Genomic DNA, 26,618 nt, shown 5'->3' with positions numbered 1-26,618 from the left:
ACTTCCCCCACCTGGTGAAAGAATTAGACTTACAAGTCCAGGAAGCGCACAGAACTCCAAACAAAAGGAATCCAAAGAGGACCACACCAAGACACATCATAATTAAAATTCCAAGAGTAAAAGACAAAGAGAGAATATTAAAAGCAGCAAGAGCAAAGCAGGTAGTTACCTATAAAGAAGCACCTATACGATTGTCAGCTGATTTCTCAATAGAAACCATGCAGGCCAGAAGGGAATGGCAAGAAATATTCAAGGTGATGAATAGTAAGAACCTACAGCCAAAGATAATCTATCCAGCAAAGCTATCACTCAGAATCGAAGGTCAGATAAAGAGCTTCACTAATAAAAAAAAGCTAAAGGAGTTCATCAACACCAAACCAGAATTATATGAATTGCTGAAGGGGGTTCTTTCAGAAGAGAAAGTAAATAAAGATAAAAATTATGAACAACAAATACGTAACTGTCAACAAGTGAATCTAAAAACCAAGGAAATTTAAAAAATCTGATGAACAATATTAACTATTGAATATAATAGAATCAGAGGTATGGAAGGGGAGTGAACTGACGATTCTTGAGGAAAAGAGGAGAGGAGGATGTGGGAAGAGACTGAACATAAACTGTGCACCTATGGTGAGGACAATGGGGAGTGGGGAAAGGGCAGAGGGTGGGGTGGGAACCTGGTGGAGGAGAGCAATGGTGGTGTGGGGGGAAGGAACATTTGTAATAATATGAACAATAAAACTTATTAAAAAATAAAAAAATAAAAAATACATTTCATTTTCAAAATTTAGCTATCAGCTGTTATAGTGTGTATACATTTTGGGGGGGACACCCTATATATAATTAAAAGTACTAGGAATAGCCCAGTTGGTGTTGCTCAGTGGTTGAGCATCAATCTATGAATAGGAGGACCCGGTTCAATTCCCAGTCAGGACACATGACCCAGCTGTAGGCTCCATCCCCAGTAGGGGGTGTGCAGGAGCCAGCCTATCAATGATTCTCTCTCATCATTGATGTTTCTATCTCTCTTTCCCTCTCCCTTCCTCTTTCTGAAATAAACAAAAACATATTTTTTTCATTCAGTCTTAGAAATTGAGAATATTAAAGACAAATGTGCTTTGAACTTTTTCTAAAGCTACATTTATGGTTTTACAAAAATATGTAAGATAAAGGCAATAGCTCATTTCCTCCAAAAAAAACTGGGTAACCTAAATGGCATCATAAGTTGACCTACCTGTCCAACTACATCACCTCTAACTTGCTTCTTTCCTTCTGGTTACATAGTTTTAATGTAAATTAGAGGAGGAGGTCCCTATCAGGCTATGAATCTCAGCTTCCAATTTGGCCCAATTTATGGTCATTGCCACACAGCCCTTTCACGTGTCTTGTCGGACTTCAGCCAGGACGAACGGTACATATTTCTGGCAGTATTGTACAAGTTGAGGGCGCAGAGGTGGTTGCCTCCCAGAGTCATTTCCTGTGATACCCCAAGGAAAGAACTGACGGGTGGCTTGTCTCAGGCCAGCAGTCAGCCACACCAAACCCTCAGGACCCAAGCAGCAGCCATCTCCCGGAGGAAAGTGAAAATAAGAACCAAGTGCACTCAGACCAGATAATGAACAGTTACTGTGCCCAGAGAACGAGGCCCACAAACACTTCTCCTCGTCTACATGTAGAAAAGACGCCTCCCCGCTCTGCCTCCCCTGCACGCTGCAGGTAGACACCCAAGAGTCTGACGTGGCAAGAAGGCTGATGGTTTTTCCAGCTCTTGTCAGCGGTCCCTGGACCTTCCTTCTGCGGCTTCAGGGTGAGCAGTGCCCGCTGGTGAGGTGTCCTGCGCACAGTGAGAAGGTGTGACCCAGATACTCTCCAGACGAACAAGAACGAGTCATCTCGATGGCAAAGTATTGAAAAGGGCTCTTGTGAGTTTTCTTTCTTTCTTTCTTTCTTTCTTTCTTTTTTTTTTTTTTTTTAACAATTTCTTTTTAAAAAAATATATATATTTTATTGATCTTTCATAGAGAGGAAAGGAGAGGGATAGAGAGCTAGAAACATCGATGAGAGAGAAACATCCATCAGCCGCCCCCTGCACACCCCCTCCTGGGGATGTGCCCGCAACCAAGGTACATGCCCTTGACCGGAACCGAACCCGGAACCCTTCAGTCCACAGGCCAACGCTCTCTCCACTGACCCAAACCGGTTTGGGCAAGTTTTCCTCCTTTTCTTTCTAACTTCCCTCCTAATTCAAGACTAAGATGCTGACATGTCTTGAGTGACAAGAGCTGTCAGTCGTAGGCCCCCAGTAAAAACCTTAAAAAACACACTTCCCATGTGTCTGCCCCTTCAAGGCAAAGACAAACAAACAGAGGTTAGGAATGTTCCCATGGACACCTGACCTTGCGGGTGACAATGTGTTTGACGATACACCCCCTCATACCTACACATGGAAATAACTTGGAAGCAGAAACTGTATTATAAAATTTAGATATGATTTATATACCATAAAATTCACCCTTTTAAAGTGCACAGGTCAATGTCCTTTAGAATGTTTGAAGTTGTGTGGCCATCAATAATTCTAGAACAATCTATTTCTAAAACCTGTAGAGTTTTAAAATGTAGGGCTACCTTGTGTTCTGAGTCCATTGATGAAGCAAACATGTGGCACCTCCCCACTGGTGGGTCAGATCCACTGACGGACAAAGGGAAGACAGACAGCTGCTGGGTTCTAACACAGCCCTTTGCACACCCTGTGCACGGAGTTCCCGGTGATGAGGCGCTCAGTGAGCCCAGCGGACGATGCCCTCTCCCATCTCGCTCCCATGCTTGTGACAGCCACCAAAGCCCAGGATTGGACTCAACCGCCCTGACACCCAGGCCTTCAGGCGATGTGAGTGTTAGTCAGGATGGCAGTGAATGAGGAAGCATGCTCTCATCTTAGTATTCCCAGTCAGAGCCAAGTGGTTTTCTGCACCTTTGTCAATGGATAAATAAATGTGTAATTCTGTTAACGTGCATTGGGAAATAGGGTTGATTTCACCTTTCTGGGCTTCTTTTAAATGTTCCCTTTGGGTGGGTTAGACACTCAGTGAGTGTAGCTGTACTGGAGTGGGTTCACCCAGAATGTTGGCCCTGGGATGGAGGTCAGACAGGTTTGTGTCCGCATCTCCCCTGGGGTTTCCCATCTCCTGCTTCTGTCCCGCCCCCTCCAACAAAACAGAATCTAGTCTTCTCCCCACCGTCAGTCCGAGAGAGTCAGGGCTGTGATGCCAGTGCTCAAAGCCTCCGCTCACAAACCAGCCTGTGGGGCAGTTCTGAGCTCCTCCCCCAGCCTCGCCCCTCGCTTCCCGGAAATCTCCTTTGATCCAGCCTCTGGCCTCAGCAGCGTTGATTGCTGCCTCAGCGCTGTTCTTTCAGCATTGCTCAAGCCCTCCTGCCTCCAGTCTGGGCGCACCTGCCTGCTCCTCAGGGAGCCCCTCCCTGCCCCCTGCCCTCCTGATCTGAGTCACCTTTCCCCTCCCCTGGCTCACACACACATTCTGTGGCACCGCATGCTAATGATATTTCTTTCCAGAACATAACAGCATGGGTATATATTGTATAACTGTTTAGTTGATGATCCCTGAGTCCCTCCCAGAATAGAGGCCCCTGGGGGAAGGTATCTCCTGGTCACCAATCTATGCCCAGTGCCCACTCGGCTCAGGGTGGGAGCAAGGGCTGCGCTGGGGCTGCCCAAAGCTTCTCGGCTCTCCTAGTCTGAAAGGCCATTGCGAGTGGCTTGGGACTGTTCTGTGTCTCTACTTATTCCTCTGGGTACCAGGCCCAGCGATCCTATAGAAGTGCACCCTCCCTATGTGACCCCCTCCCCCATGTGACTCCTCCATCAACACAGCACCCTCAGGGCCAGTTGCAGGGTGACAGGAGGCCACTGTTATCAGGGCGCCTGGACACTGCTCACGTCTCAGTCTGCCAGTTTGGGGGGTGGGGGTGGAGGGTGGCGGGGAGCAACCTAGGAGGACGGTGGGTGCGGCAGGAAAGCCACTGCCTCAGCCTCCAGGGCGCCCTACCATCAGGCCCGCAGGGTGGGGCTCGGGCAGCGCTGAACCAGCTGAGGCTCATTTATTGCCAACAGGTAAAGGTCAGAGGTAGAGGCCCGAGGTGGAAGCGGTGGGCAGGGGTTCGGCTGACATCGGAGGGGGGCCCACGGGAGTGGGATGGTCAGGGCACCACTCTCCCCAGCAGTACCAGCCACAGAGCCCCCGTCACCGCGGCCAGCGCCGTGGACGGCCCGGGGTGCGCCGCGTCGGTGCTGGGCCCGGGGATGCTGGCGTTGGCGGGGGGCTCCAGGCCGCAGGCGGTGTAGGGCTCCAGGCAGGCAGCGAAGGCCATGAGATGCGCCACCAGGCTCTGCTCCTGCACCCCGTGCATTAGGTGCGCCTGCGGGCCACGCGCGAACACCGCCACGTCCTCCCCACCGTGGGTCTCGGACGACAGGGGCACGGCCGCCTGCTGCTTGTAGTTGGGGTCATCTGGCCAGAGACGGGGGTTTAGGGTGGGGTTCCGGGTCCTTGGACAATCCCCCCTCCCCCCTCCCCCGCCAGGGAGTTCCCCACGGAGGTCACCTGCCTGCCCCCCGGGTGGGGCACTCACTGCTCTGGCTGTCACTGACGTTGGGACGGGAGCCCCCGCTGATCACGAAGCCGGGGCCGTTGCCATAAAGGATGGAGGTGTAGGTCTTGCCATCGGAAGCTGCCTCAGGAGCCAGCCCTGCAGGGAGAAGGGCCCCTGGGATGGCACCACCACAGCTCTGCAGCGCCCCCTGTGTGCTAATCCCAGGCACTGCTTGCCTATTCAATACTTAAATCCGCACAAGACCCTGCAGGGTTATGGCTATTATGACCCCATTTGACAGTTGAGCAAACTGAGGCTCACAGCGTTTCCTGCCTCCTAATTGAGGAAGCCGCGTCTGCCACTCCCTCTCCCAGACCTACCGAAAATGGAGGTGCCACGCAGAGTGTAACCGCCAAAAGTGAAGACGTGAGAGTGGTCGGCGGTGACAAGGGTCAGTGTGTCCTTCTCGCTGGTGAGCTGGCTGGCCCTGTTAATGGCGTCATCAAAACCGACAGCCTCGGTCAGTGCGAAGTAGGCTCTTCCCGCATGGTGGCCTTGGTCAATGCGGCCCCCTGCGGAGAGACCGTGGGTGGGTTTTTCCCGGCGATGACGACCTCCCCCCACAACATGGCTCTCGCTGAGGATCTCCGCCATCCCTCCCCGGAAGAGGAGAAGAGGAAACACAAGCAGCAGCGCCTGGTGCAGAGCCCCAATTCCTACTTCATGGATGTGAAATGCCCAGGCTGCTATATGATCACCACCGTCGTTAGCCACGCACCAACGGTAGTTTTGTGTGTTGGTTGCTCCACTGTTCTCTGTCCGCCAACAGGAGGAAAAGCAAGGCTTACAGAGGGATGCTCCTTCAGAAGGAAGCAGCACTAAAAGCACCTCAATCAAGATGAGTGGGAAACCATCCCAATAAACACATTTTGGACACACACACAAACAAAAGACCGTGGGTGGGCGTTGGGGAACCCGCCATGAACCCTGACCTCCCTCTGCTCAGGGAGGGGGCCACGCACTCACCCTCCACGAAGAGGTAGAAGCCCCGGGGGTTCCTGCTCAGCAGGCGCAAGGCGGCCTCTGTCATCTCCTTCAGGCTCGGGTCCTGCTTGCTGTCTCTTTGGGCCTCATACTTCATGTCCTTTGGCTCAAACAGGCCTGTGGGGAAGGGCACGGGGTGACGGACACGCTGTGGAGTGAGGTCCGTGCACACATGCGTGTCCAGGGACCCACGGGGGGCGGGGAGGCGGGATGGGCAGGCGGGAGGAGCAGTCATTACCCATGAGGTGTGTCACGGAGTGGTTCTGGGACGCCTGGAGGAGCGCTGTTCGGTTCCACACGTACTGGGCGCCCTGGCAGGGACAGAAGCGGGCCTCAGCCCACGGCGCTCCCACCAGCAGCCATGCCCTCGCCCCTGCTGTCCCCTGCACCCACAGCCCCATCACCTCGTGCTTGGCCAGCCACTCCTGAACCAGGTTCCGCATGTCTAACCTGGTTCCTTGATGTGAGGCGTCACCAGGGTACTCAGGGTCTGGGGTGCCCTTGGGAAACATGTACTTGCGGCCTCCACCCAGGATCACCTGGAGCCAGAGCAGGAGGGCAGGTGAGCTTGGGGCCTGCCTGGCCCTTTGCCCCCTGAACAAGCAATCTCCAGGTCCCCTCTGCCTCCATCGAAGGCCTGGCTTGCCTGAACCTTTACACCACCATCCCATGTGCCCAGAGACACTGCCAGGCCCCTGCTCCTGCCCCAGGCTCCTGCCCCTGCCCCAGGCCTCAGGGCTCAGGCTGTGGGTTGCCTGGGACTGTGACCAGCATGGGGCTCACCCCCTCTGCTCAGGTCCCCACTGCCCCATGACCCACATCAATGTCCACGTTGGAGATGAGCTGAGTGGCAATGTCCTGACAGCCGTCCTTCAGTGCCTGGGCAGGCATGTCTGCGTCCGAGTACCATTCGCGGTTCACCGTGTGCGCATAGGTGCCTGCTGGCGAGGCGTGCTGCACCCTCGTTGTGGTCACCACCCCCACTGACTTCCCTGAGGGGGAGGGAGGTCCGGTCAGGGTGAGCCCACTGTGCGCTCTGGGCCCCACCCCTGCCCACTAGGCCGGCCCCCAGCCCACCTGCTTTCTTGGCCCGGCTCATCACGGAGATGACCTCGTTGCCACGTGTGGTGTTGCACTGGTTATACCGGGCCGCGGCACTCACACCGATGGTCCGGTAGTTGGTTTTGACACCACACAGGTAGGCCGTGGCCGTGCCTGCACTGTCTGGCACTTGTCTGTCCACGTTGTATGTCTGGGGACAGAGACACCCTCAACTCCTCTCTGGGACAGACACCCAGATCATGACGAGGCCCTAGGCCCCTAACTCGGGCCCCAACCCTCTTGGGCCTTCCCTCCTACCAGGCTCCCTAGGCCCACCCACCCCTGTGGTGTGGAGCATCCTGAGGCCACCCAGCCCTTACCTTGGCCAGAGCCATGTACGGGAACTTGTCCATGGCCAGGGGGGTCTCAGGTCCCAGCTTGCCATTCATCTGTGCCTTTAGGATCCGAGCTGCGCTCACTGTGGGCACCCCCATCCCTGAAGGAGAGAAACCCTGTGAGGTCTGTGTCCGCAGGCAGCCCAGGTACCGGGACTGAGGCTCTGGGAACGGACGTGCCGTACACACTCACCGTCCCCCAGGAAGAGAATGAGGTTCTTGGTGGCTGTTTGGATGGGCTGCAGCTTCTTGGCCGCGTCCAGAGCCTGGGCTGCCTGGTAGTTCCAGAAGGTTGGGTCTTCCTCCTCAGCTGGCCAAGGGGAGAGGGCGGTCAGGTCTGCTTTGGAGGAGCGCCCCATGTGTGGGCCCGCTGGGAGGGGCCTGTTACCTGGGATGAATCCATGGGACAGCTGTGTTCCCAGGCCCAGCAGCAGCAGCTGCAGCATGTGGGCTCCCTGCATGCCTGAGGGATGGTGGGCCAGCGAAGGAGCTGGGACTGCAGAGAGGCCGGGACCTGGTGAGGCAGGGACTTAGACAAGGCTGAGCCACCAGGGCACCAGCTGCAGGGCAAGCTCTTGGGGCTTAATCAGGAGAGGACTTTAGCCCTGGCTATAAAAGTCTCCATGTCCCTCCAATGACCCAGGCAGCTCCCCTGATCCCACCCCTGCCTGCTTGCAGAAGGAAAGTGATAGAGTGTGGCGAAGTTTTGAGGCCTGAACAAGGTGGAGCCTGCTGTCTGCCAGGTTAGAGTGGGGTCAGAGGATAGATGCCAGCTGGACAATAATTCCAGCAGGTCATAAATGCAAGAAGTTTCATCAAAAGGTTGATGGAAGCTTGAGGATTGCCTGCTGGAAATAGCATTTCCCCACACCTAAAGATTTGCATAAATGATTGCTTGCTGCCAGACAGCTGAGGGCATCTCAATCTACATGTTATTGCCTCCTACTGGCCAAACACCTAAACAGCCATAGGTAGTTCTCCCAATCTGACAATGGATTCTGTATTCTAAACCTTACCTTTGATCTGTATATCTACTTTGCCTTAGGACAATTTGTGTTAATAAAAAGCAAGGGGTCCCAAGACACGCAGAATTTGGTTCCTACAGTCCCCCAAAATGCCTTCCAAAATTATGTTTCATCTCTAGACTCTTTAATAATTTATAGTAGCCCTCTCCAGATTCCTGAACCTTTCTAGATACTGGACAAGACCCCTGGCAGGTGCCCTCAGGGTGAGGAGCATTTGCAGGGTCCTGATGTGGCCACCCTGACTCTCTGCTCCCACAGTCCTGGGAATCCATCACTTCTTCATTCACCTGGTTTTGTTCTATGTTAACCTTGAGACCTGGGTCCAGGCTCAGTTCTGGGTATGGAGGAAGGTGGAGTATATAGAAAAAATGGACACTAGACCGGGAGGAGGCCAGATGGTGACTGATCAGACGGACTTGTTCTGAGCCTAGTCCCAGAACAGATATAAGCAGCTTCTGAGAGTCGCTCAGGGAGTATTGATTTTCATGCTAAGGGGTAGCAGAACTCTAAAGGAAGGTAAGGATCCTCTGGACAGGATTTCCTGACCAAGCAGCCAGCACTGCGGCGGCAGAGACCTCTCCCGGAGCTACGGGCTCAGAGGGAAGGCTGCGCCATCTAGGTTAACACATCTTTGAAAAGTCTCTCTTCAGAACCCTTGGAAGAAAAACCACCCTCAAGAGAGCACATAATTTTATTAACTATCCTGTAATCCAATCTTGCCTTGCTTTCTCTTACCTTCATGTAATCTTCCTTATGTTCCCTCCTTAATTCCTAATGTATAAAAGAAGCTACAAATGAAAGAAAGAAAGAGAAAAAGAAAGGGAGGAAGAAACTGCAAACGACATCCTAAGAAGCATTTTTTCCCTCAGTCTGTTGAGATCTTATCTCCAGGTATATGCTTTGTTTGGATCAAATACTTTTTAATAAAAATCATCTACAGGTTTAATTGTTTGTTTGTTTGTTTGTTTGTTTTGGGGGGGTTACAGAGAGGAAGGGAGAGGGATAGAGAGCTAGAGACATCGATGAGAGAGAAACATCGACCAGCTGCCTCCTGCACACCCCCTACTGGGGATGTGCCCGAAACCAAGGTACATGCCCTTGACTTGAATCAAACCTGGGACCTTTCAGTCCGCAGACCAACACTCTATCCACTGAGCCAAACTGGTTTTGGCAAATTCCTCTAGTTTAGACATTCTTACATGGGCATTAGTTGGCTCAGCTGGCAGGATTCTAAATAAGCCCACCCAGGACCACCCTGCACCAGGCCAGGTATTAGGTATCAGTGTGCCCCCTGCACTCCAGGGGCTCTTTGACCCTCACTAGGTAAACTTGGGTGAGTCTCCTCTTGAAATCCTTAACCTACCTGCTTTAGGTAGTGGTTCCTGTCTTTGAGTTGTTCTATTTATTATTATTTTTTCATTGATTTTAGAGAGAGGAAGGGAGAGAGAAACATCAATGTGAGAAACATCATTTGGTTGCCTCTTACACATGCCCTGACTAGGGATCGAACCCGCCTCCTTTCAGCATACAGGACAACTCTCCAAACAACTTAGCCACACCGGTCAGGGCCATTTGAGTTGTTCTTAACTGGCTCAAAATTAAAATTAAAATTAACGTGGGAAATTGTACATCCAAGGCTGACAAGCCCCATGATAGTCAGCCTCCGTTCAGTACTCAGGCAAGTTTCATGTGCAATTTGTATGAAGCCTCGAATTGAGAGTGTTTACAGAAATGGGGAGAATTAGATAAAAGTGACAGCAGCTTAACATGGGCAACAAACGTATCTTTAGATACCGCTAAGCTCTTTTTTGTGTGCTTGATGGGAAAAATCAGGCTTTGGAATGGAACTGGATAAATGGGACACTAACCTTGATTAGAAAATAGAAGTCTGTACAAGGAGCACAGGTAAGCTTTCCTCTGCTCGGGAATTCAAGAGAATTTTAAAGACTGTTTCTGAACAGTCAGATAACATTTTTTTCTCTTCAAGGAAGTTAGCAAGAAACTTTTAGAAACTGTCTCTGAGCTAAAGAAGGCTTCTGAGGCTGCGCAGGCCAACACCCACTTCACCCTTCCTCCTTTCTGACTCCCCTTTCTGGGCTCGCCTCCCCTTTCTTCACCTCCTCTTCTCTCCGCATTACTATCACCCTCTACTGCGTAGGGGAAAGTAAGAATTAAAAGAACAGAATAGGGCTAGAAACACACACACACATCACACACACACCAAAAACAAAAACAAAAAAACAATCCCATACAAATCATTGTAGCTCTGCTTAGAGAAAACCCAGTCTCAGGATGAGGGGAACCAGCAATAATTTGCTCTCAAGGACTAAAGCAGGATTAAGGAATCTAACTATAGATTTTCCTGGTCCTCTTTAAGACCCTTTTGGGTTTGCAAAAGAATTTTATTTAATTGTTAGAATATATGATCCTGGATATCCTAAAATGTTTCAACCAATACAGCTACCAGTTTCTGAGAGCAAAGCAGCAGAAGAGCTAAATGAGATCCGCTGGAAAACTCGTATAGAGGATTAAAAAAAAAAAAAAAAAAAAAAAAAAAAAAAAAAAGGCAGAAACAGGCCAAGAAAAATGCGATTGGGTGAAAATCCAACAATATCAATGAAAACATATTTGATTTATTTGAATGTTTTGGAAAAAAAGTTTCAAACAACATTCAGGATGGTCTCCAGACAGTTTTAAGGAACATCAGAATGATCCAATGCTTATCAGCATTTCTGGAAGGATTAGATGAGGAGCTTGTAACTCTGATCGAACAACATGAATTAAACCGGTCAACCACACATGTAAGCAATTCTGATAAACTAGCAATTCTGGCCCATCACTTATTTGAAACAATTCAAAGGCAGAAAAGGATAAAGCTACTAAAATTATGAATGTAAGCTCCAGCAGCTAAACAATCAGGTCAGACCTCCTTAAAGGACTTTCCAATGAGGTCAAAAGAGAGTCTCTTTTTACTGTAAAAAGCCAAATTGTCTTAAGGAAAATTGTCAAAGATTGAAATGGAATTTAGAAGAAAAAAAGGGGGGGGGAGTGGAGAGAGGAGCAAGCATGGAGCTTCTCTAAGGGTTATGAGAGGGTGTTTCCCCTTCTTCTTACCAATGCTTTATGAGAAATTGAAATTACCCCCAGGCTAGTGTTGCTCAGTGGTTGAGCATCAACCCATGAAACAGGAGGTGACGTTTCGATTCTCGATCGGGGCACATACCTAGGTTGCAGGTTTAATCCACAGTCTAGGCGGGAAGCAATTGATTAATATCTCTCTCACACTGATGTTTCTCTCCCCCCACCCCTTTTCCTCTCTCTCTAAAAGGCAATAAAAACATATTCTCAGGTGAGGATTAAAAAAACAAAGGTATATTATCAGACATCCTGTGGTTATCTTATTATCAGCCATTCCTGTGGATTGCCAATATTTTTTCATAAGGTCTCTGTAGTGCCTTCTTCGGCATTCCTGTGGAAAAGACAGCCAATAGCTCTTTACCATCACCTGGGGGAGACCTGCCATTTGCGTGGACCGTCATGTGAAGGGATAGACAGAAACCCACCCATTTTTCTCAGCTACTAAAGGCTGATTTAAATTATGTTGATGTTCCCGGAGACTGAACCCTAATCCAATAGGTAGATGATTTAGTTTTATTCTCTAAGATATAACTAGACTCCCTAAAGGACACCATTTACTTATGACAGCAGCTGGCTATAAAATAACATAACGTCCCAAAAGACAAGCTCTGATGCTGTTTGCCTCAAGTAACGTCGTACTTGGCGGTTTGATATTTAAAGAATGGGATACTTAGACAGGTGGCTACTGGGTTTGGGGCCATGTCTTGGGTAGCTGGTGGTGAGGCCAGGGGTCCGCTCAGCTCACACGATCTGAGGCCCAGTGTCAACTGCAACCTCAAGGCTCCAGCAAACAATCGATCGGGGTCCCTGGGAAACCACTCCTTCCCAGGGCTGCTGCAGCCAGAGAACCTCAGTAGGAGGAGCTGGTCCATGTGCTGAGGGCATCTGTGATGGACTAGGAAGGACCACGAGTGATGAACTAGCCACAGGGTCTTCCGGTGACAGGAAAACCGGGAGAGCTGACCTTGCTCTCGAGCTGCTCCCGCAGAGCCCGTCCCCGAAGCTCTGGAGCAGGAGCCCAGGTTGTCCGAGCATCTGGGAAGGAGACCTCTGGGCTCGTACTCCTCTCCGGTTGTCCCAGACAGCAAGCCGCCTCCAGAAGTCTCTGCCCGCTCACGAGGAGCCACCCACGGGGCTGTCACTGATGGGATCCCGGCTACTTCTGAGGGCAGACCCGGCAGCTCTGAAACCGCAACACGTTGATGGTGTTGGCTTCGCAGTTCCAGTGAAGTCCCTGTCCTGAAAGGACATCCTGGAAGGTGTCAGGAGGACCCTAAGCCACTTCCGTGTGGTGGCCACCGGCTCTGGCTGTGCTCTGTCCCAGCTGCAACCACTCACAGCGTTCCCTGGTCAGCTGCAGGCACGCATGGTACCACAGCTCTGCCCTGTGCCCGCGTGGCACTGTCCTGGGCCAGCCCTTTCTACTGCCGGCGGAGAGCACAAAACCCCAAAGACAGGTCCTGGACAAAGCCTCCCCGGACGCCTCCACCCGACGCTGCCCAGGCCGCCCAGATGCCCTCGCACCCCCACCTGCGCCGTCTCCGCCTCCCGGGTCCCAGGCACAGGGATGCCCCATAGAGCTTTGGGCACCTTTGCCCTCTTATTTCTCCAGGAGCCTACAGTGCCCGGGGCTCCACCAACAATAGTCCTTCTGTTCCTGCTGTTCCTACTGGAAAGTGGTGAACAGACTGGAGGAAAAGGAGCTCAGTGTGCAACAGGCGGTAAGGTCTTGGTTTAGGGCTCTGTGGTTGGACTAACCTAAGATCACGTCCTGGCGAGGCACTTGCTGTGTAGTGTTGGACAAATAACTTCACCTCTCTGGACTTGAGATAATAAATGTACCTAACTCATAGTATAATTTTGAGGATTTGCTGGAAAGGTTAAAAAAAAAAAAAAAAAGTGGGGTACTAATTAACTCTGAAAGACTCAGATGACTCCTAGCCTTTCCTCTTCCAAGAACTAGGAAACAGCTCAGGGGCTTTGTAGAGATATCTGGACACTGTCACAACTGGGTCCCAACTTTTTCATTAATGGCTCAACCTCTACATGCCACATTGCAAACAGATGGACTTGAACTCATTGAAGTAGAAGGGAAACAAAGTGTAGGAGCTCTAAAGGAAGGATTATCTGAAGCTCCAATTTTGGGACACCCTAATTATAAACTCCCTTTCTTTCCTTTTACACAGGAAAATAAAGGAAACGCTTTAGGAATTCTGACTCAGAAACACGGAGAGCGTCATAGCTCCATAGAATATCATAGTTAGCAATCAGACTCAGTACCCAACGGCTCCCTCGCTGAATGAGGGCCACCTCTGCTGCAACCAGGTTATGCAAACAAACATTTAACCATTGCTGTAACCAGTTTGGCTCAGTGGATAGAGCCGCAGATTGAAGGGTCCCAGGTTCAATTCTGGTCAAGGGCATGTATCTTGGTTGCAGGCACATCCCCAGTAGAGGGTGTGCAGGAGGCAGCTGATCGATGTTTCTCCCTCATCGATGTTTCTAACTCTCTATCCCTCTCTCATCCTCTCTGTAAAAAAATCAATAAAATATAGGTTTTTTTTAAAAACATAACCATTTATGTTCCTCCTTTTTCTGTCAAATCTTTGCTAAACTCTCACCACTACTCAAATGGCTTCTTATGAAATACTCCTGGTTTCTACACCTAATATTACTTTTGTCCAACGTCTTAACCCAGCAACTTTACTACCTTCTTTACAGGATAGAAACACTGACCACCTCCTTTCAGGTGGATATAATAAAAAGTTCTCATTTAGCTGAATTAACAAACCAAGTAAATTGCTCTAACTCACCCAGCTGGCATGAGTCAGTGATTGAACATCAACCTGTGAAGTAAGAGGTCATGGTTCAATTCCTGGTCAGGGCACGTGCCTGGGTTGTGGGCTCAATTCCCAGTGGGGGACGTTCAGGAAGCAGCTGATCAATGATTCTCTCTCATCACTGATGTTTCTATCTTTCTCTCTCTTCATCTCTGAAATCAATAAAAAGACATAAATTAAATTGCTTTAATTGAAGCTTGTCAGTTGGCCAAACACCAAGTAGTAAGTATTTACACTGACAATCACTGTGCCTTTGGTGTAGCTCATGACTTTAGAAAGTTATGGAAGCAACAGTCTTCTCAACTTCTGTAGGGGTTGTCTATAAGGAATGGAAAACAGGTTGAAGAATTATTAGATCACATACAGCAATCAAGACAACTGGAAATAATCAAGATTCCTGGACATTCTAAAGCTACCAGCAAACAAAAAGAAACCATTTAGCTGATGCAGCAGCTAAACAAACAGCAGTAAGCAATCAAATTATCTGGACCCAAGAATGTTCTTTGCTCTCTGCTAATAAAAGACTCTGTTTTAAGAAATCAATAAATTAGTAGATTATTCATTTCAGAGTTCACTTCCAGTAACGCAGACTTCAAAGACCATGGCTTACAATCAGCAGATTTTGTCTATTGAAAGAGATATCAAAGACTCTCTCCAATCTCATTAGAAAAGACCAAATCAGGTGTTACTAACAAATCCGTGTGCAACTTAATTTAAAGGAGTTAACTCATGGATTCACATTTCTCATCTAAAAAAGATTCTGCCCCTGTCAGATGTCCACTTGCCTGCACCTAAAACAGACATCAGACTCCTCTAGGATGAGACACTGCTGACAACAGAGGCAGACAGCGATCCCAAGACATTAACAAGGTCTGTGAATCTCCAGACCTTGAACTCAAAATCCATTTTCTTTGATTGTCTTTACCTGTCTACTAATCCTATATAATAAAACCCTAATATGCCAATCAACAGAATGGTGAGTGGATCGCACTGACCAGCAGGGGGCAGATGCTCAATGTAGGAGCCGCCCCCTGATGGTCAGTGTGCTCCCATAGGGGGAGTGATGCTCAGCCAGAAGCCAGGCTTACAGCTGGTGAAAGCAGCAGTGCTGGCAGGAGCCTCTCCCGCCTCCGCTGCAGGCGGGTGGTAAGAAGTGAGAGGTCCCAGACTGCGAGAGCCCCAGATTACGAGGAGAATATCTGACTGCTGGCTTAGGCCCGATTCCCTCAGGCCTAAGCTGACAGGTGGACATCCCCCAAGGAGTCCTGGACTATGAGAGGGCACAGGCCAGGCTGAGGGACCCCCAGTGCACGAATGTCATGCACTGGACCTCTAGTAATATTATAATATACAGTAGAACTTCGTTTCTCGAACTTAATTTGTTCTGGAAGGCTGTTCAAAAACCAAATTCTTTATCCCCATTAGGAATAATGTAAATTGAATTGATCTGTTCCAGACCTCCTAATGATTCCCTGTTTTAACCTTTGTTATTTTCTACTATACTACTTCATCTGCAAATAAGCACTTTAAAAACAAAAAGGACATGAACTGTAAATGAAAATTTAACAAAAAAGGAAAGGAAATGTATGGTAAAAAATGAAAATGTAACAAAAATTATAAGCAGCAACAAAAGAAAAAAAATACACACAGAAATATTCAAAGCATATTGTCCTGAGATTTTTACAGTGGTAAACTGACTCATATTTACACATTTTCTCCTATTTGTCACCTAAGAGGTGTGTGACTGATCATATAGGTATCAGCATGAAAAGGTTGTAAGGTTGAGAAATGAATTCTTAAAGAAATGAGTTTCCACTGTACTTATTCTTTTTTTCTATACAGTTCAACCGTTTATGATTATAGTAAAAGATAATTGTTAATACTCTATGACTTATGTAAATGTTACACTAGATGCAAAATTCAGAAAAATGAGAGAGACTAAAAACCTAGGACCATGATAGAAATGATTGGTGGAAATGATTCAGTTTTTTTCTCAATGAAGGCCATACAATCTGACTGCCTTCCGTTTACCTGCCCATTCCTTTGGGGAAAATTTGGCCTCAGTTCACATCCCATAGTTACAGAATTGCCCCATCCTCAATAACCCACCATTTCTACAAGAGGGCGATACTGAGATTTCCTAGGAATGAGTCTTTTGAGCCCTGTATGACTCACTGCCCAACCAAAGTGTTAATCATCAATGCATTCTTCAGACTGATTTATGGCCACAGGCCCATGTTAGAAATCCTTGGATTTTTCTACGGCAGCAGCTTCAGGGTGAGCAGAGCCCAGCCAGTGAGGTGTCCTGCTCACAGTTACAAGATTGGCTGTGAGCATGAAAACTCCCCAGATAACCAAGAACGAGTCATCTTGATGGCAAAGTATGGAAAAGGGCTCTTGTGAGTTTTCCTCCTCCTCTCTCTAACTTCCCTCCTAACTCAAGACCAAGGTGCTGACAAGTCTTGAGTGACAAGAGCTGTCAGTTTTAGGCCCCCAGTAAAAACCTTAAAAAACACACTTCCCCTGTGTCTGCCCCTTCAAGGTAAAGACAACCAAACAGAGGTTAGGAATATTCCCATGGACACCTGATCTTGCGGACAACAATGTGTTTGGCGATACACCCCCTCATACCTACACATGGAAATAACTTGGAAGCAGAAAGTATTATAAAAAATTTCAATAGTCCTGGTCAAGTAATTAAGTTGGTTAGGGCATTGTCCCAATATGCCAAGATTGTAGGGTTGATTTGTCGGGGCACATACAAGAATCATTCAATGAATGCATAAATAAGTGGAACAACAAATTGACATTTCTCTCCCTCTCTCTCCTTTCTTCTCTCTAAATAAATACATACCATAAAATTCACCCTTTTAAAGTGCACAGGTCAATGTCCTTTAGAATGTTTGAAGTTGTGTGGCCATCAACACTGATTCTAAAATAACCTATTTCTAAAATCTGTAGAGTTTTAAAATGTAGGGCTACCTTGTTGTTGTTGTTTTGTGTTTGTTTTTTTAAATATATTCTTATTGATTTCAGAGAGGAAAGAAGAGGGAGAGATAGAAACATCAATGATGAGAGAGAATCATTGATTGAGTGCCTCTTGCACTGGGAATAAAGCCCCCAGTCCTGGCATTTGCCCTTGACTGGAATCAAACCCGGACTCTTCAGTCTGCACACTGATGCCCTGTCCACTGAGCCAAACCATCTAAGTCGGGTTACCTTGTGTTCTGAGTCCATTGATGAAGCAAACATGTGGCACCTCCCCACTGGTGGGTCAGATCCACTGACGGACAAAGGGAAGACAGACAGCTGCTGGGTTCTAACACAGCCCTTTGCACACCCTGTGCACAGAGTTCCCGGTGATGAGGCGCTCAGTGAGCCCAGCGGACGATGCCCTCTCCCATCGTGCTCCCATGCTTGTGACAGCCACCAAAACCCAGGATTGGACTCAACGGCCCTGACACCCAGGCTTTTAGGTGATGTGAGTGTTAGTCAGGATGGCAGTGAATGAGGAAGCATGCTCTCTCATCTTAGTATTCCCAGTCAGAGCCAAGTGGTTTTCTGCACCTTTGTCAATGGATAAATAAATGTGTAATTCTGTTAACGTGCATTGGGAAATAGGGTTGATTTCACCTTTCTGGGCTTCTTTTAAATGTTCCCTTTGGGTGGGTTAGACACTCAGTGAGTGTAGCTGTACTGGAGTGGGTTCACCCAGAATGTTGACCCTGGGATGGAGGTCAGAAGGTTTGTGTCCACATTTCCCCTCAGGGTTCCTATCTTCTGCTTCTGCCCTTCTCCCTCCAACAAAAAACAAACAAACAGAATATAGACTCCCCAGGGTAGCCAGGATTTCATATATGTATATACCAGAGGCCTGGTGCACGAAATTCATGCACAGGGGTATGTGTCCCACAGCCCAGCCTGCACTTTTTCTAATCTGGGACCCCTCGAGGGATGTCAGACTGACCGTTTAGGCCTGATCAGGCCTAACCAGTCAGTCAAATATCCCTCTCACAATCCAATCCAGAACTGCTGGCTCCCAACCACTCATCTGCCTGCCTGCCTTATTTCCTCTAACCATTTTTGCCTGCCAGCCTGATCAATGCCTAACTGCTTCCCTGCCAGCCCAATTGCCCCTAACTGTCCTCCCCTACTGGTCTGGTCCTCCCCAACTCCCCTCACCTGACAACTCAATTGCCCCTAACTTCACTCCCTTGCCAGCCTGGTCACCCTATCTGCCCTCCCCTGCTGGCCCGATTGCCCCCAACTGTCCCTCCCTTCTGGCCATCTTTTATGTTGGAGTGATGGTCAATTTGCATATTACCTTTTTATTCTATAGGATACACTTTATTGTTGAGAATATTATAGATTAAAGATATCCCACTTGGCCCCATTGTCCCTCTTCACCCAGTTCCCACCCCAACCCAGACCTTTACCACCATATTGTCTGTGTCCATGGTTATGCATATATGCCTATAAGTTCTTTGGTTAATCTCTTCCCACATCCTCTCATACCTTTCCTCGAGATTCGTCAGTCTGTCTCATGTGTCCATGCCTCTGGTTCTATTTTATTCATCAGTTTATTTTGTTCACTAGATTTCTTGTTCATTTATTTTGATTATTAGATTCAACTATTGATAGATTTGCATTTATTGCCATTTATTGTTTATATTTTTCATTTCTTCTTCTTGACAATACTTTAATATTTCATGTAATACTGGTTTGGCAGTAATGAACTCCTTTAGCTTGTCCTTGTCTGGGAAGCTCTTTCTCTGACCTTCAATTCTAAATTATAGCTTTGCTGGATAGAGTAATCTTGGTTGTAAGTCCTTGATTTTCATCACTTTGAATATTTCTTGCCATGCCCTTCTGGCCTGCAAAGTTTCTGTTGAGCAATCAGCTGACAGTCATATGGGCACTCCCTTGTAGGTAATTAACTGCTTTTAACTTGCTGCTTTTAAGAGTCTCTCTTTGTCTTTAACCTTTGTAATTGTAATTATGATGTGTCTTGGTGTGGGCATCTTTGGATTCTCTTGTTTGGGACTCTCTGTGCTACATAGACTAGCAAGTCTATTTCTTTCACCAGATAGGGGAAGTTTCCTGTCTTTATTTCTTCAAACAGGTTTTCAATAAATATATTTTATTGATTTTTTACAGAGAGGAAGGGAGAGAGATAGAGAGTTAGAAACATCAATGAAAGAGAAACATTGATCAGCTGCCCCCTGCACACCTCCCACTGGGGATGTGCCTGCAACCCAGGTACATGCCCTTGACTGGAATCAAACCTGGGACCTTTCTGCAGGCTGATACTCTTATCCACTGAGCCAAACCAGTTTTGGCAAGGTTTTCAATATCTTTCTCTCTTTTCTCCTTCTGGTACTCCATAATGTGAATTGTCCCAAAAGCTCCTTATACTAGCTTCATATTTTTGGATTCTTTTTTCTTTTTGCTCTTATTATGTGTTTTTGCTTCCTCATATTCCAAATCATTGATTTCATTTTCAGCATCCTCTACTCTAATGTTGATTCCCTGTAAATTATTCTTCATTTTAATTAGTGTATCCTTCATTTCTGACTGGACCTTTTTCAAGTCTTTGAAATTCTCATTAAGATCCTTGAAAGTCTCACTGAGTCCCTTGAAGCTCTCATTATAATCATTATTTTGAACTCTATATCCATTAGTCTGCTTGCTTCCATTCCATTTAGGTCTTTTTCTCCAGATTCTTTTTCTGGTCTTTCATCTGTGACATTTTTCTTTGGCTTTGCATTTTGGCTGCCTCCCTGTGTTTGCTTCTATGTATTAGGTAGAGCTGCTATGTCTCCTGGAATTGGTAGAGTGGCCTTGTGTAGTAGGTGTCCTGTAGGGTCCAGTGGCTCAGCCTCCCCAATCACCTGAGCTGGGCACTCTAGGTGCACCCCTGGGTGGACTGTGTGCGCTGTCTTGTTGTAGTTGAACCTTAATTGCTGTTGGTGTCACTAGGAGGAATTGACCTCAGGCCAACTGGCTGTGAGAACCAACAGCGGAAGAGCTGTTGTGCAGAAGACACCCCTATGGAGTAGGACTTGCTTCAATGGGGCTTTGGTGCTCAAGTCTACCCCTTGAGTGTGTCACTCATAGATGTGTATGGTCTGAAGCTGCCCACCAGTTGCACTGGCTCTGGGCCTCCTGGGAGATACAATCATTGCCTGTGCCCAGCTTGGGACTACCCACACAAGCAACAGAGTGATCTGCAGATGGCTCCTGGTGCCAGGAGAGGCCAAACTGCGATCCAACACAGGCTGCTGCTAATGTCAGGCCTGAGGCCACTTATTAAGAGGTATGGGACTCACTGGGTCCAGCTGCTACTTGTTGAGGGATTTAGGAAAGTGTGAAGCCTGAGCCAGGACAGGCTATTCATAGGGAAAAGCTGCTGCAAATGATTTGAGTGGTGCTGCAAATTGGGCAAGGTAGAATCTCAGGGTATCACCAGGGCAGGGCAAACAGTGGGCCAGGTTGGAGGCTCAGATATGGCTCCTGCCATTCAGCTGTGTCAGGGAGAGGTTTCAGCATGGGAACAATGACCTCTGTGAGCACTTTTGTCTGGGAGAAAGCTGCCCACCCCCGAGGTCTTGCCCTGATGCCAGACAATTTAGTTCCTTCCAGGTTACATGTATGTCTGGATCCTTTCAAGCTGCTGCCCAGCACTGGAGCTCAGAGGGAGTGAGTCTGAGTAAGCCTGTGTGCTGGCCCTTTAAGAACTGTCTGGTCTCCAGAAGCCTCTGTGTCAGTTACAATCACTGCTGGTTTTTATAGCCTGAAATTATGGGGACTCTTTCCAATACTGGAAGCCTGGGCTGAGGGATCTGCCACGGGAATGGGACCCCATGCTCCTCGTAGGAGGCCCTCACAGCCAAGATATCCATCTGAATTAAAATACAACAAAAAAACACCACGCAAGGGTCTAGACTAGCCCAGTCTGCACTTCTGCCCCTCCTTTCCATCTCAACATGCTTTCGTCCTTAATTCCCTTGTGTGATGTGACCTTATTCAGATTTCAGGCATTTCTGAATGATGGTTGTTCTGTTACTTTAGTGGTTTTTTTTGTTTTGTTTTGTTTTTTAATCCTCACCTGAGGATATTTCCCCATCGTTTTCAGAGTGAGAGAGAGGGGAAAGATAGAAATATCTGTGAGAGAAACCCAATTGGTTGCCTTTTACACGAGCCCAGACCAGGATCTGGACCAGGAAGGAGCCTGCAACCGAGGTATGTGCCCTTGACCGGAATCAAACCCGGAATCGAGGCCCTTTGGTCTGCAGGCCTATGCTCTATCCACTGAGCAAGACTGGCTAGGGCTTAGTTGTATTTTGATGTGGTCGTGGGAAGAAGAGTACATTTACCCATGCCACCATCTTGGTCCCTCCCCACATATGCCAGGTTGATATTTTCAAAAAAGTCATGTTATGTCCCTGCTCAAAGCCACACTCTGGATGAAGTTTGAGCTCTTTTCCCATTCCTCCTTATCCCTATCCAACCCACAACTTTGACTCAAAGTCACTTGCTGCCACAGGGCCCTTGCTAGCTTTGCTGAAGTGCTCTTGGGCACCTGTCTGCTCCTCAGGGAGTCCCTTTCTGCTCCCTGACCTCATCCGAGTTGTTTCCCTCTGACTCACTCTGTACCCCCACATACTAATTTTTCTTTCAAGAACATATCAGGGGAGGGAGAGAAACACATTTGTAATAATCTGAACAATAAAGATTTATTTAAAAATTAAAAAATAAAATAAATAATTTTTTTTTTTAAAGAGAAAAGAACATATCAGAACTGGCATTACATTGTAGTTTTATGAGTCCCTCCCAGAATAGAGGTTTCAGAATCCCGTTTACAAAATATGTCTAGTGCCACATGGCCTCAGGGTGGGCCAAGGGCTGTTCCTTGGAGCTCTCAGCCAGGATGGGCATTGTGAGGTGACGGGGACAAATTCCTCATCTCCTGTGAAATGGTACCACTGGGCCCCTAGATGAGGAAGCCCAGGGCTTTATGTCAAAGGCACCGGTGTACTGGCTGCAGTGGCCTGTGGGCCAGGAAGTAGCCATAGGACAGGTTGTAGGGTGACAGGAAGCTGTCCCTCTCCTGGACACCCCCTTCCTCCCCACGTGCCATCACCCCATGTGCCAGAGTCCCCGGGTCCCATGGGGCTACAAAACCTCCTTGCAGTCAAGGTCGGGGGCCGGGAGCCCAGAGCAGCTGGGCGAGCCTGGAGAGCTTCAGGAAGCCACCACCACAGCCTCCAGGGTGCCCAGGTGGCTGAGAGGGGGCGGTGTGCACCGCAGGGTAAAGGCCAGGCCCTGGGAAGCTTGGGGGTGATGAGGGGGAGATTCCGTACTGGCAGTAAGTGGCCCAGAATTGGCGAAGGGCCCCTGGGGGAGATGGGCCCCAGGGTTAGGGGTGAGGGGTGGGGCGATCAGGGCTTAACGGCCCTCAGCAGCAGCAGCAGCAGCAGGGCCCCAGCCAGCAAAGTCAGTGAAGGGCCTGCTGAGGGGCCTGCTGACGGCTCAGCAGGCGGCGTCAGGCCGCAGGCGGTGTAGGGCTCCAGGCAGGCGGCGAAGGCCATGACGTGCGCCACCATGCTCTGCTCCTGCACCCCGCGCACCAGGTGCGCCTGCGGGCCACGCGCGAACACCGCCACGTCCTCGCCAGCGTGGGTCTCGCTCCACAGGGGCACGGCCGCCTGCTGCTTGTAGTTGGGGTCATCTGGACAGATAACGGGGAATCAGGTATGGTGGGCACTGCCCCCCCCCCCCCCCCATGGGTTCCCCCTGCCTGCCCACCCACTGGTGCACTCACTGGTCTGGCTTTCATCAACATCTGACCGGGAGCCCCTGCTGATCGCGAAGCCGGGGCCGTTGCCATAAAGGATGGAGGTGTAGGCCTTGCCATCTGTCGCTATCTCAGGAGCCAGCCCTGCAGGGAGGATTGGACATGTGATGTCACCAACACAGCTCTGCAGCGCCCCCTGTGGGCTAGGCCCCAGCACTGCTTGCTTATTCAGTGACAATCCACACAAGACCCTGCAAGGTCTGGCTATTATGACCCCATTTGACAGATGAGCAAACTGAGGCTCACAGCGTTTCCTTCCTCCTAATTGAGGAAGCCGCGCCTGCCACTCCCTCCCTCAAACCTACCGAAAATGGAGCTGCCACGCAGGGGATAGCCTCCGAAAGTGAAGACGTGAGAGTGGTCGGCGGTGACAAGGGTCAGTGTGTCCTTCTCGCTGGTGAGCTGGCTGGCGCTGTGAATGGCGTCATCAAAACTGATGGTCTCGGTCAGTGCGAAGTAGGCTTTCCCCGCATGGTGACCATGGTCAATGCGGCCCCCTGCAGAGAGACCGTGGGTGGGCGGTGGGGAACCCGCCCTGAACCCTGACCTCCCTCTGCTCAGGGAGGGGCCACGCACTCACCCTCCACCAAGAGGTAGAAGCCCCGGGGGTTCCTGCTCAGCAGGCGCAAGGCGGCCTCTGTCATCTCCTTCAGGCTCGGGTCCTGCTTGCTGTCTCGTTGGGCCTCATACTTCATGTCCCCCGGCTCAAACAGGCCTGTGGGGAAGGGCACGGGGTGACGGACACGCTGTGGAGTGAGGTCCGCGCACACATGCGTGTCCAGGGACCCACGGGGGGCGGGGAGGCGGGATGGGCAGGCGGGGAGGAGCAGTCATTACCCATGAGGTGTGTCACGGAGTGGTTCTGGGACGCCTGGAGGAGCGCTGTTCGGTTCCACACGTACTGGGCGCCCTGGCAGGGACAGAAGCGGGCCTCAGCCCACGGCTCTCCCACCAGCAGCCCTGCCCTCGCCCCTGCTGTCCCCTGCACCCACAGCCCCATCACCTCGTGCTTGGCCAGCCACTCCTGAACCAGGTTCCGCATGTCCGCCCTGGTTCCTTGATGTGAGGCGTCACCAGGGTACTCAGGGTCTGGGGTGCCCTTGGGAAACATGTACTTGCGGCCTCCACCCAGGATCACCTGGAGCCAGAGCAGGAGGGCAGGTGAGCTTGGGGCCTGCCTGGCCCTTTGCCCCCTGAACAAGCAATCTCCAGGTCCCCTCCGCCTCCATCGAAGGCCTGGCTTGCCTGAACCTTTACACCACCATCCCATGTGCCCAGAGACACTGCCAGGCCCCAGCCCCAGGCCCCAGGCCCCAGGCCCCAGGCCCCAGCCCCAGCCCCAGCTCCAGCCCCAGCCCCAGCCCCAGCCCCTGCCCCAGCCCCTGCCCCAGCCCCAGCTCCAGGTCCCAGGTCCCAGGCTCCAGCCCCAGGCCCCTGCCCCAGGCCCCAGGGCTCAGGGCTCAGGCTGTGGGTTGCCTGGGACTGTGACCAGCGTGGGACCAACCCCCTCTGCCCCATGACCCACATCAATGTCCACGTTGGAGATGAGCTGAGTGGCAATGTCCTGACAGCCGTCCTTCAGCGCCTGGGCAGGCATGTCTGCGTCCGAGTACCAGTTGCGATTCACCGTGTGCGCGTAGGCGCCGGCTGGCGTGGCGTGCTGCACCCTCGTTGTGGTCACCACCCCCACTGACTTCCCTGAGGGGGAGGGAGGTCCGGTCAGGGTGAGCCCACTGTGCGCTCTGGGCCCCACCCCTGCCCACTAGGCCGGCCCCCAGCCCACCTGCTTTCTTGGCCCGGCTCATCACGGAGATGACCTCGTTGCCACGTGTGGTGTTGCACTGGTTATACCGGGCCGCGGCACTCACACCGATGGTCCGGAAGTTGGTCTTGACACCACACAGGAAGGCTGTAGCCGTGCCTGCACTGTCTGGTACAAGTCTGTCCACGTTGTATGTCTGGGGGGACAGGGACACCCTCAACTCCTCTCTGGGACAGACACCCAGATCATGACCAGGCCCCGGGTCCCTAACTCAGGCCCCACCCCTCCTGGACCTTCCCTCCTACCAGGCTCCCTAGGCCCACCCACCCCTGTGGTGTGGAGCATCCTGAGGCCACCCAGCCCTTACCTTGGCCAGAGCCATGTACGGGAACTTGTCCATGGCCAGGGGGGTCTCAGGTCCCAGCTTGCCACTCATCTGCCCCTTTAGGATCCGAGCTGCTGTCACCGTGGACACCCCCATCCCTGAAGGAGAGAAACCCTGTGAGGTCTGTGTCCGCAGGCAGCCCAGGTACCGGGACTGAGGCTCTGGGAACGGACGTGCCGTGCACACTCACCGTCCCCCAGGAAGAGAATGAGGTTCTTGGCGGCGCTTTGCATGGGCTGCAGCTTCTTGGCGGCGTCCAGGGCCTGGGCTGCCTGGCGGTTCCAGAAGGCTGGGTCTTCCTCCTCAGCTGGCCGAGGGGAGAGGGCGGTCAGGTCTGCCTTGGGGGAGCGCCCCATGTGTGGGCCCGCTGGGAGGGGCCCCTTACCAGGAACGGCTCCGTGGGACCGCTGCATCCCCAGGCCCAGGAGCAGCAGCAGCAGCTGCAGCACGTCGGCTTCCTGCATGCCTGCGGGATGGTGGGCCAGCGAAGGAGCTGGGACTGCAGAGAGGCCGGGACCTGGTGAGGCAGGAACCTGGAGAAGACTGAGCCACCAGGGCAGGAGCAGCAAGGCAAGCTCTTGGGGCTTAATCAGGGGAGGCCTCCATCCCTGGTTTATAAAGGCTTCAGGTCCCTCCCAGTGCCCCAGGCAGCCACCCTGAGACAGCCCCTCCCGTTGGTAGGGTGTAACAGCCTTGGGGCAGGGGGTCCTGCAAAAGGTGTCTCCCCAGGGTAGGGTGGGGCTAAGAGGTAGGTGCCCTCTGGGTGAGGAGCATTTTAGGGGTCCTGATTGGGCTCCCCCTAACCTCTGCTCCTGCAGTCCTGGGCACCCGTCACTCCTTTGTTCACCTCATCTGTTCCGTATTTCCTTAAGCAAGTCGGGCCCAGGCTTGGTTCTGAGTGCTGAGGGAGGTGGGGTGCAAGCACAGGGCTTGCACGGGTCCTGGTTTGGCTTCCTGATGTCATCCTGCCACCCAGGTGGCCTTTCACCAGGCTTGGCCTGGGCAGGTGAACAGGCACTGGTCTACTGGGTGCGTCCAAGATCTGGGGCCCAGTCTTGTTCGCTGGAAAAGGGTGGCTGGTGGTGACAGCAGTGGGGACCTGGTACGTGTGTCCAATTACCCTGCGCTGGGCCAGCCTTGTGGTGTGTGTGTGAGAGACAGGCCTATGAGCCAGGTAAAGGGGATGGGCAGACTGAGACAGAGAGTTTAAGGTGACCAGATGTCCCGCTTTTGGCGGGACAGTGCTGATTTTTAACAATTTGTCCCACACCCCGCAGCATTTTAAAAAAGTCCCGATTTTTGGAAAGAATGCATGACAAGCTAGGAAATGGCAGGAGAATGGAAAGGGAATAGTATATGGTTTTCGGTGGCCATGTAGCTATTTACCCAGGATATGAGCTTTATATTATTTTTGTTAATTTTATAATGTTAAACTTTTTTTTTAAATAATTGTTGAGAACTGATTATTGGGAACTGCTTATCAAAGTTCGCATTGTTGATCAGTTGTTAGAATTGTGGAATAC

The 26,618-nt window shown here is 50.5% G+C and overlaps 3 protein-coding genes, 2 long non-coding RNA genes and 1 pseudogene across 5 annotated transcripts; 3 read left to right on the top strand and 3 right to left on the bottom strand.

Annotated features, from left to right (window-relative positions):
• Positions 1-1,878: 1,878 nt before the first annotated feature.
• Positions 1,879-2,302, top strand: LOC118708980. The gene is made up of 2 exons (XR_004984791.2): positions 1,879-1,926; positions 2,211-2,302. It is a non-coding gene; the product is annotated as an uncharacterized LOC118708980 (long non-coding RNA).
• A 173-nt stretch (positions 2,303-2,475) lies between these two features.
• LOC118708970 (intestinal-type alkaline phosphatase-like) lies at positions 2,476-7,689 on the bottom strand. The gene is made up of 11 exons (XM_036420622.2): positions 7,477-7,689; positions 7,282-7,398; positions 7,074-7,189; positions 6,730-6,904; positions 6,472-6,644; positions 6,057-6,191; positions 5,891-5,963; positions 5,635-5,769; positions 4,989-5,180; positions 4,648-4,764; positions 2,476-4,526 (listed from the first exon to the last, which is right to left on the bottom strand). The coding sequence occupies exons 1-11, from the start codon at positions 7,547-7,549 to the stop codon at positions 4,216-4,218; spliced, it is 1,617 nt and encodes a 538-aa protein (XP_036276515.1). The 5' UTR covers positions 7,550-7,689; the 3' UTR covers positions 2,476-4,215.
• LOC118708977 (40S ribosomal protein S27-like) lies at positions 5,230-5,546 on the top strand. The gene has a single exon (XM_036420641.1). The coding sequence runs from the start codon at positions 5,236-5,238 to the stop codon at positions 5,488-5,490; it is 255 nt and encodes an 84-aa protein (XP_036276534.1). The 5' UTR covers positions 5,230-5,235; the 3' UTR covers positions 5,491-5,546.
• A 4,261-nt stretch (positions 7,690-11,950) lies between the features above and the next one.
• On the top strand, positions 11,951-13,103 carry LOC118709245 (annotated as a pseudogene).
• A 3,838-nt stretch (positions 13,104-16,941) lies between these two features.
• On the bottom strand, positions 16,942-17,858 carry LOC118708979. The gene is made up of 2 exons (XR_004984790.2): positions 17,311-17,858; positions 16,942-17,073 (listed from the first exon to the last, which is right to left on the bottom strand). It is a non-coding gene; the product is annotated as an uncharacterized LOC118708979 (long non-coding RNA).
• Positions 17,859-22,341: 4,483 nt separating this feature from the next.
• Positions 22,342-25,644, bottom strand: LOC118708969 (intestinal-type alkaline phosphatase). Its single transcript, XM_036420621.2, has 10 exons — positions 25,286-25,644; positions 25,078-25,193; positions 24,732-24,906; positions 24,474-24,646; positions 23,952-24,086; positions 23,786-23,858; positions 23,529-23,663; positions 23,254-23,445; positions 22,916-23,032; positions 22,342-22,822 (listed from the first exon to the last, which is right to left on the bottom strand). The coding sequence occupies exons 1-10, from the start codon at positions 25,557-25,559 to the stop codon at positions 22,533-22,535; spliced, it is 1,680 nt and encodes a 559-aa protein (XP_036276514.1). The 5' UTR covers positions 25,560-25,644; the 3' UTR covers positions 22,342-22,532.
• Between the last annotated feature and the right edge of the window lie 974 nt (positions 25,645-26,618).

The sequence above is a fragment of the Pipistrellus kuhlii genome, unplaced genomic scaffold (genome assembly GCF_014108245.1).
Source record: "Pipistrellus kuhlii isolate mPipKuh1 unplaced genomic scaffold, mPipKuh1.p scaffold_m20_p_7, whole genome shotgun sequence".
Lineage (NCBI taxonomy): Eukaryota > Metazoa > Chordata > Mammalia > Chiroptera > Vespertilionidae > Pipistrellus > Pipistrellus kuhlii.
This window is presented reverse-complemented; position numbering and strand designations above follow the sequence as displayed.

Excerpts from the sequence above, each read along its gene's own strand:
- LOC118708977 (XM_036420641.1), top strand. The coding sequence starts at position 5,236 with ATGGCTCTCGCTGAGGATCTCCGCCATCCCTCCCCGGAAGAGGAGAAG.
- LOC118708970 (XM_036420622.2), bottom strand. The coding sequence starts at position 7,549 with ATGCAGGGAGCCCACATGCTGCAGCTGCTGCTGCTGGGCCTGGGAACA. Across the intron at positions 6,645-6,729 it reads GAGCCGGGCCAAGAAAGCAG|GGAAGTCAGTGGGGGTGGTG; the intron begins GTGGGCTGGGGG and ends CCTCCCCCTCAG. Across the intron at positions 5,964-6,056 it reads AGTGGCTGGCCAAGCACGAG|GGCGCCCAGTACGTGTGGAA; the intron begins GTGATGGGGCTG and ends TGTCCCTGCCAG.
- LOC118708969 (XM_036420621.2), bottom strand. The coding sequence starts at position 25,559 with ATGCAGGAAGCCGACGTGCTGCAGCTGCTGCTGCTGCTCCTGGGCCTG. Across the intron at positions 23,446-23,528 it reads CTTCTACCTCTTGGTGGAGG|GGGGCCGCATTGACCATGGT; the intron begins GTGAGTGCGTGG and ends GTCTCTCTGCAG. Across the intron at positions 23,033-23,253 it reads GCGTGGCAGCTCCATTTTCG|GGCTGGCTCCTGAGATAGCG; the intron begins GTAGGTTTGAGG and ends TCCTCCCTGCAG.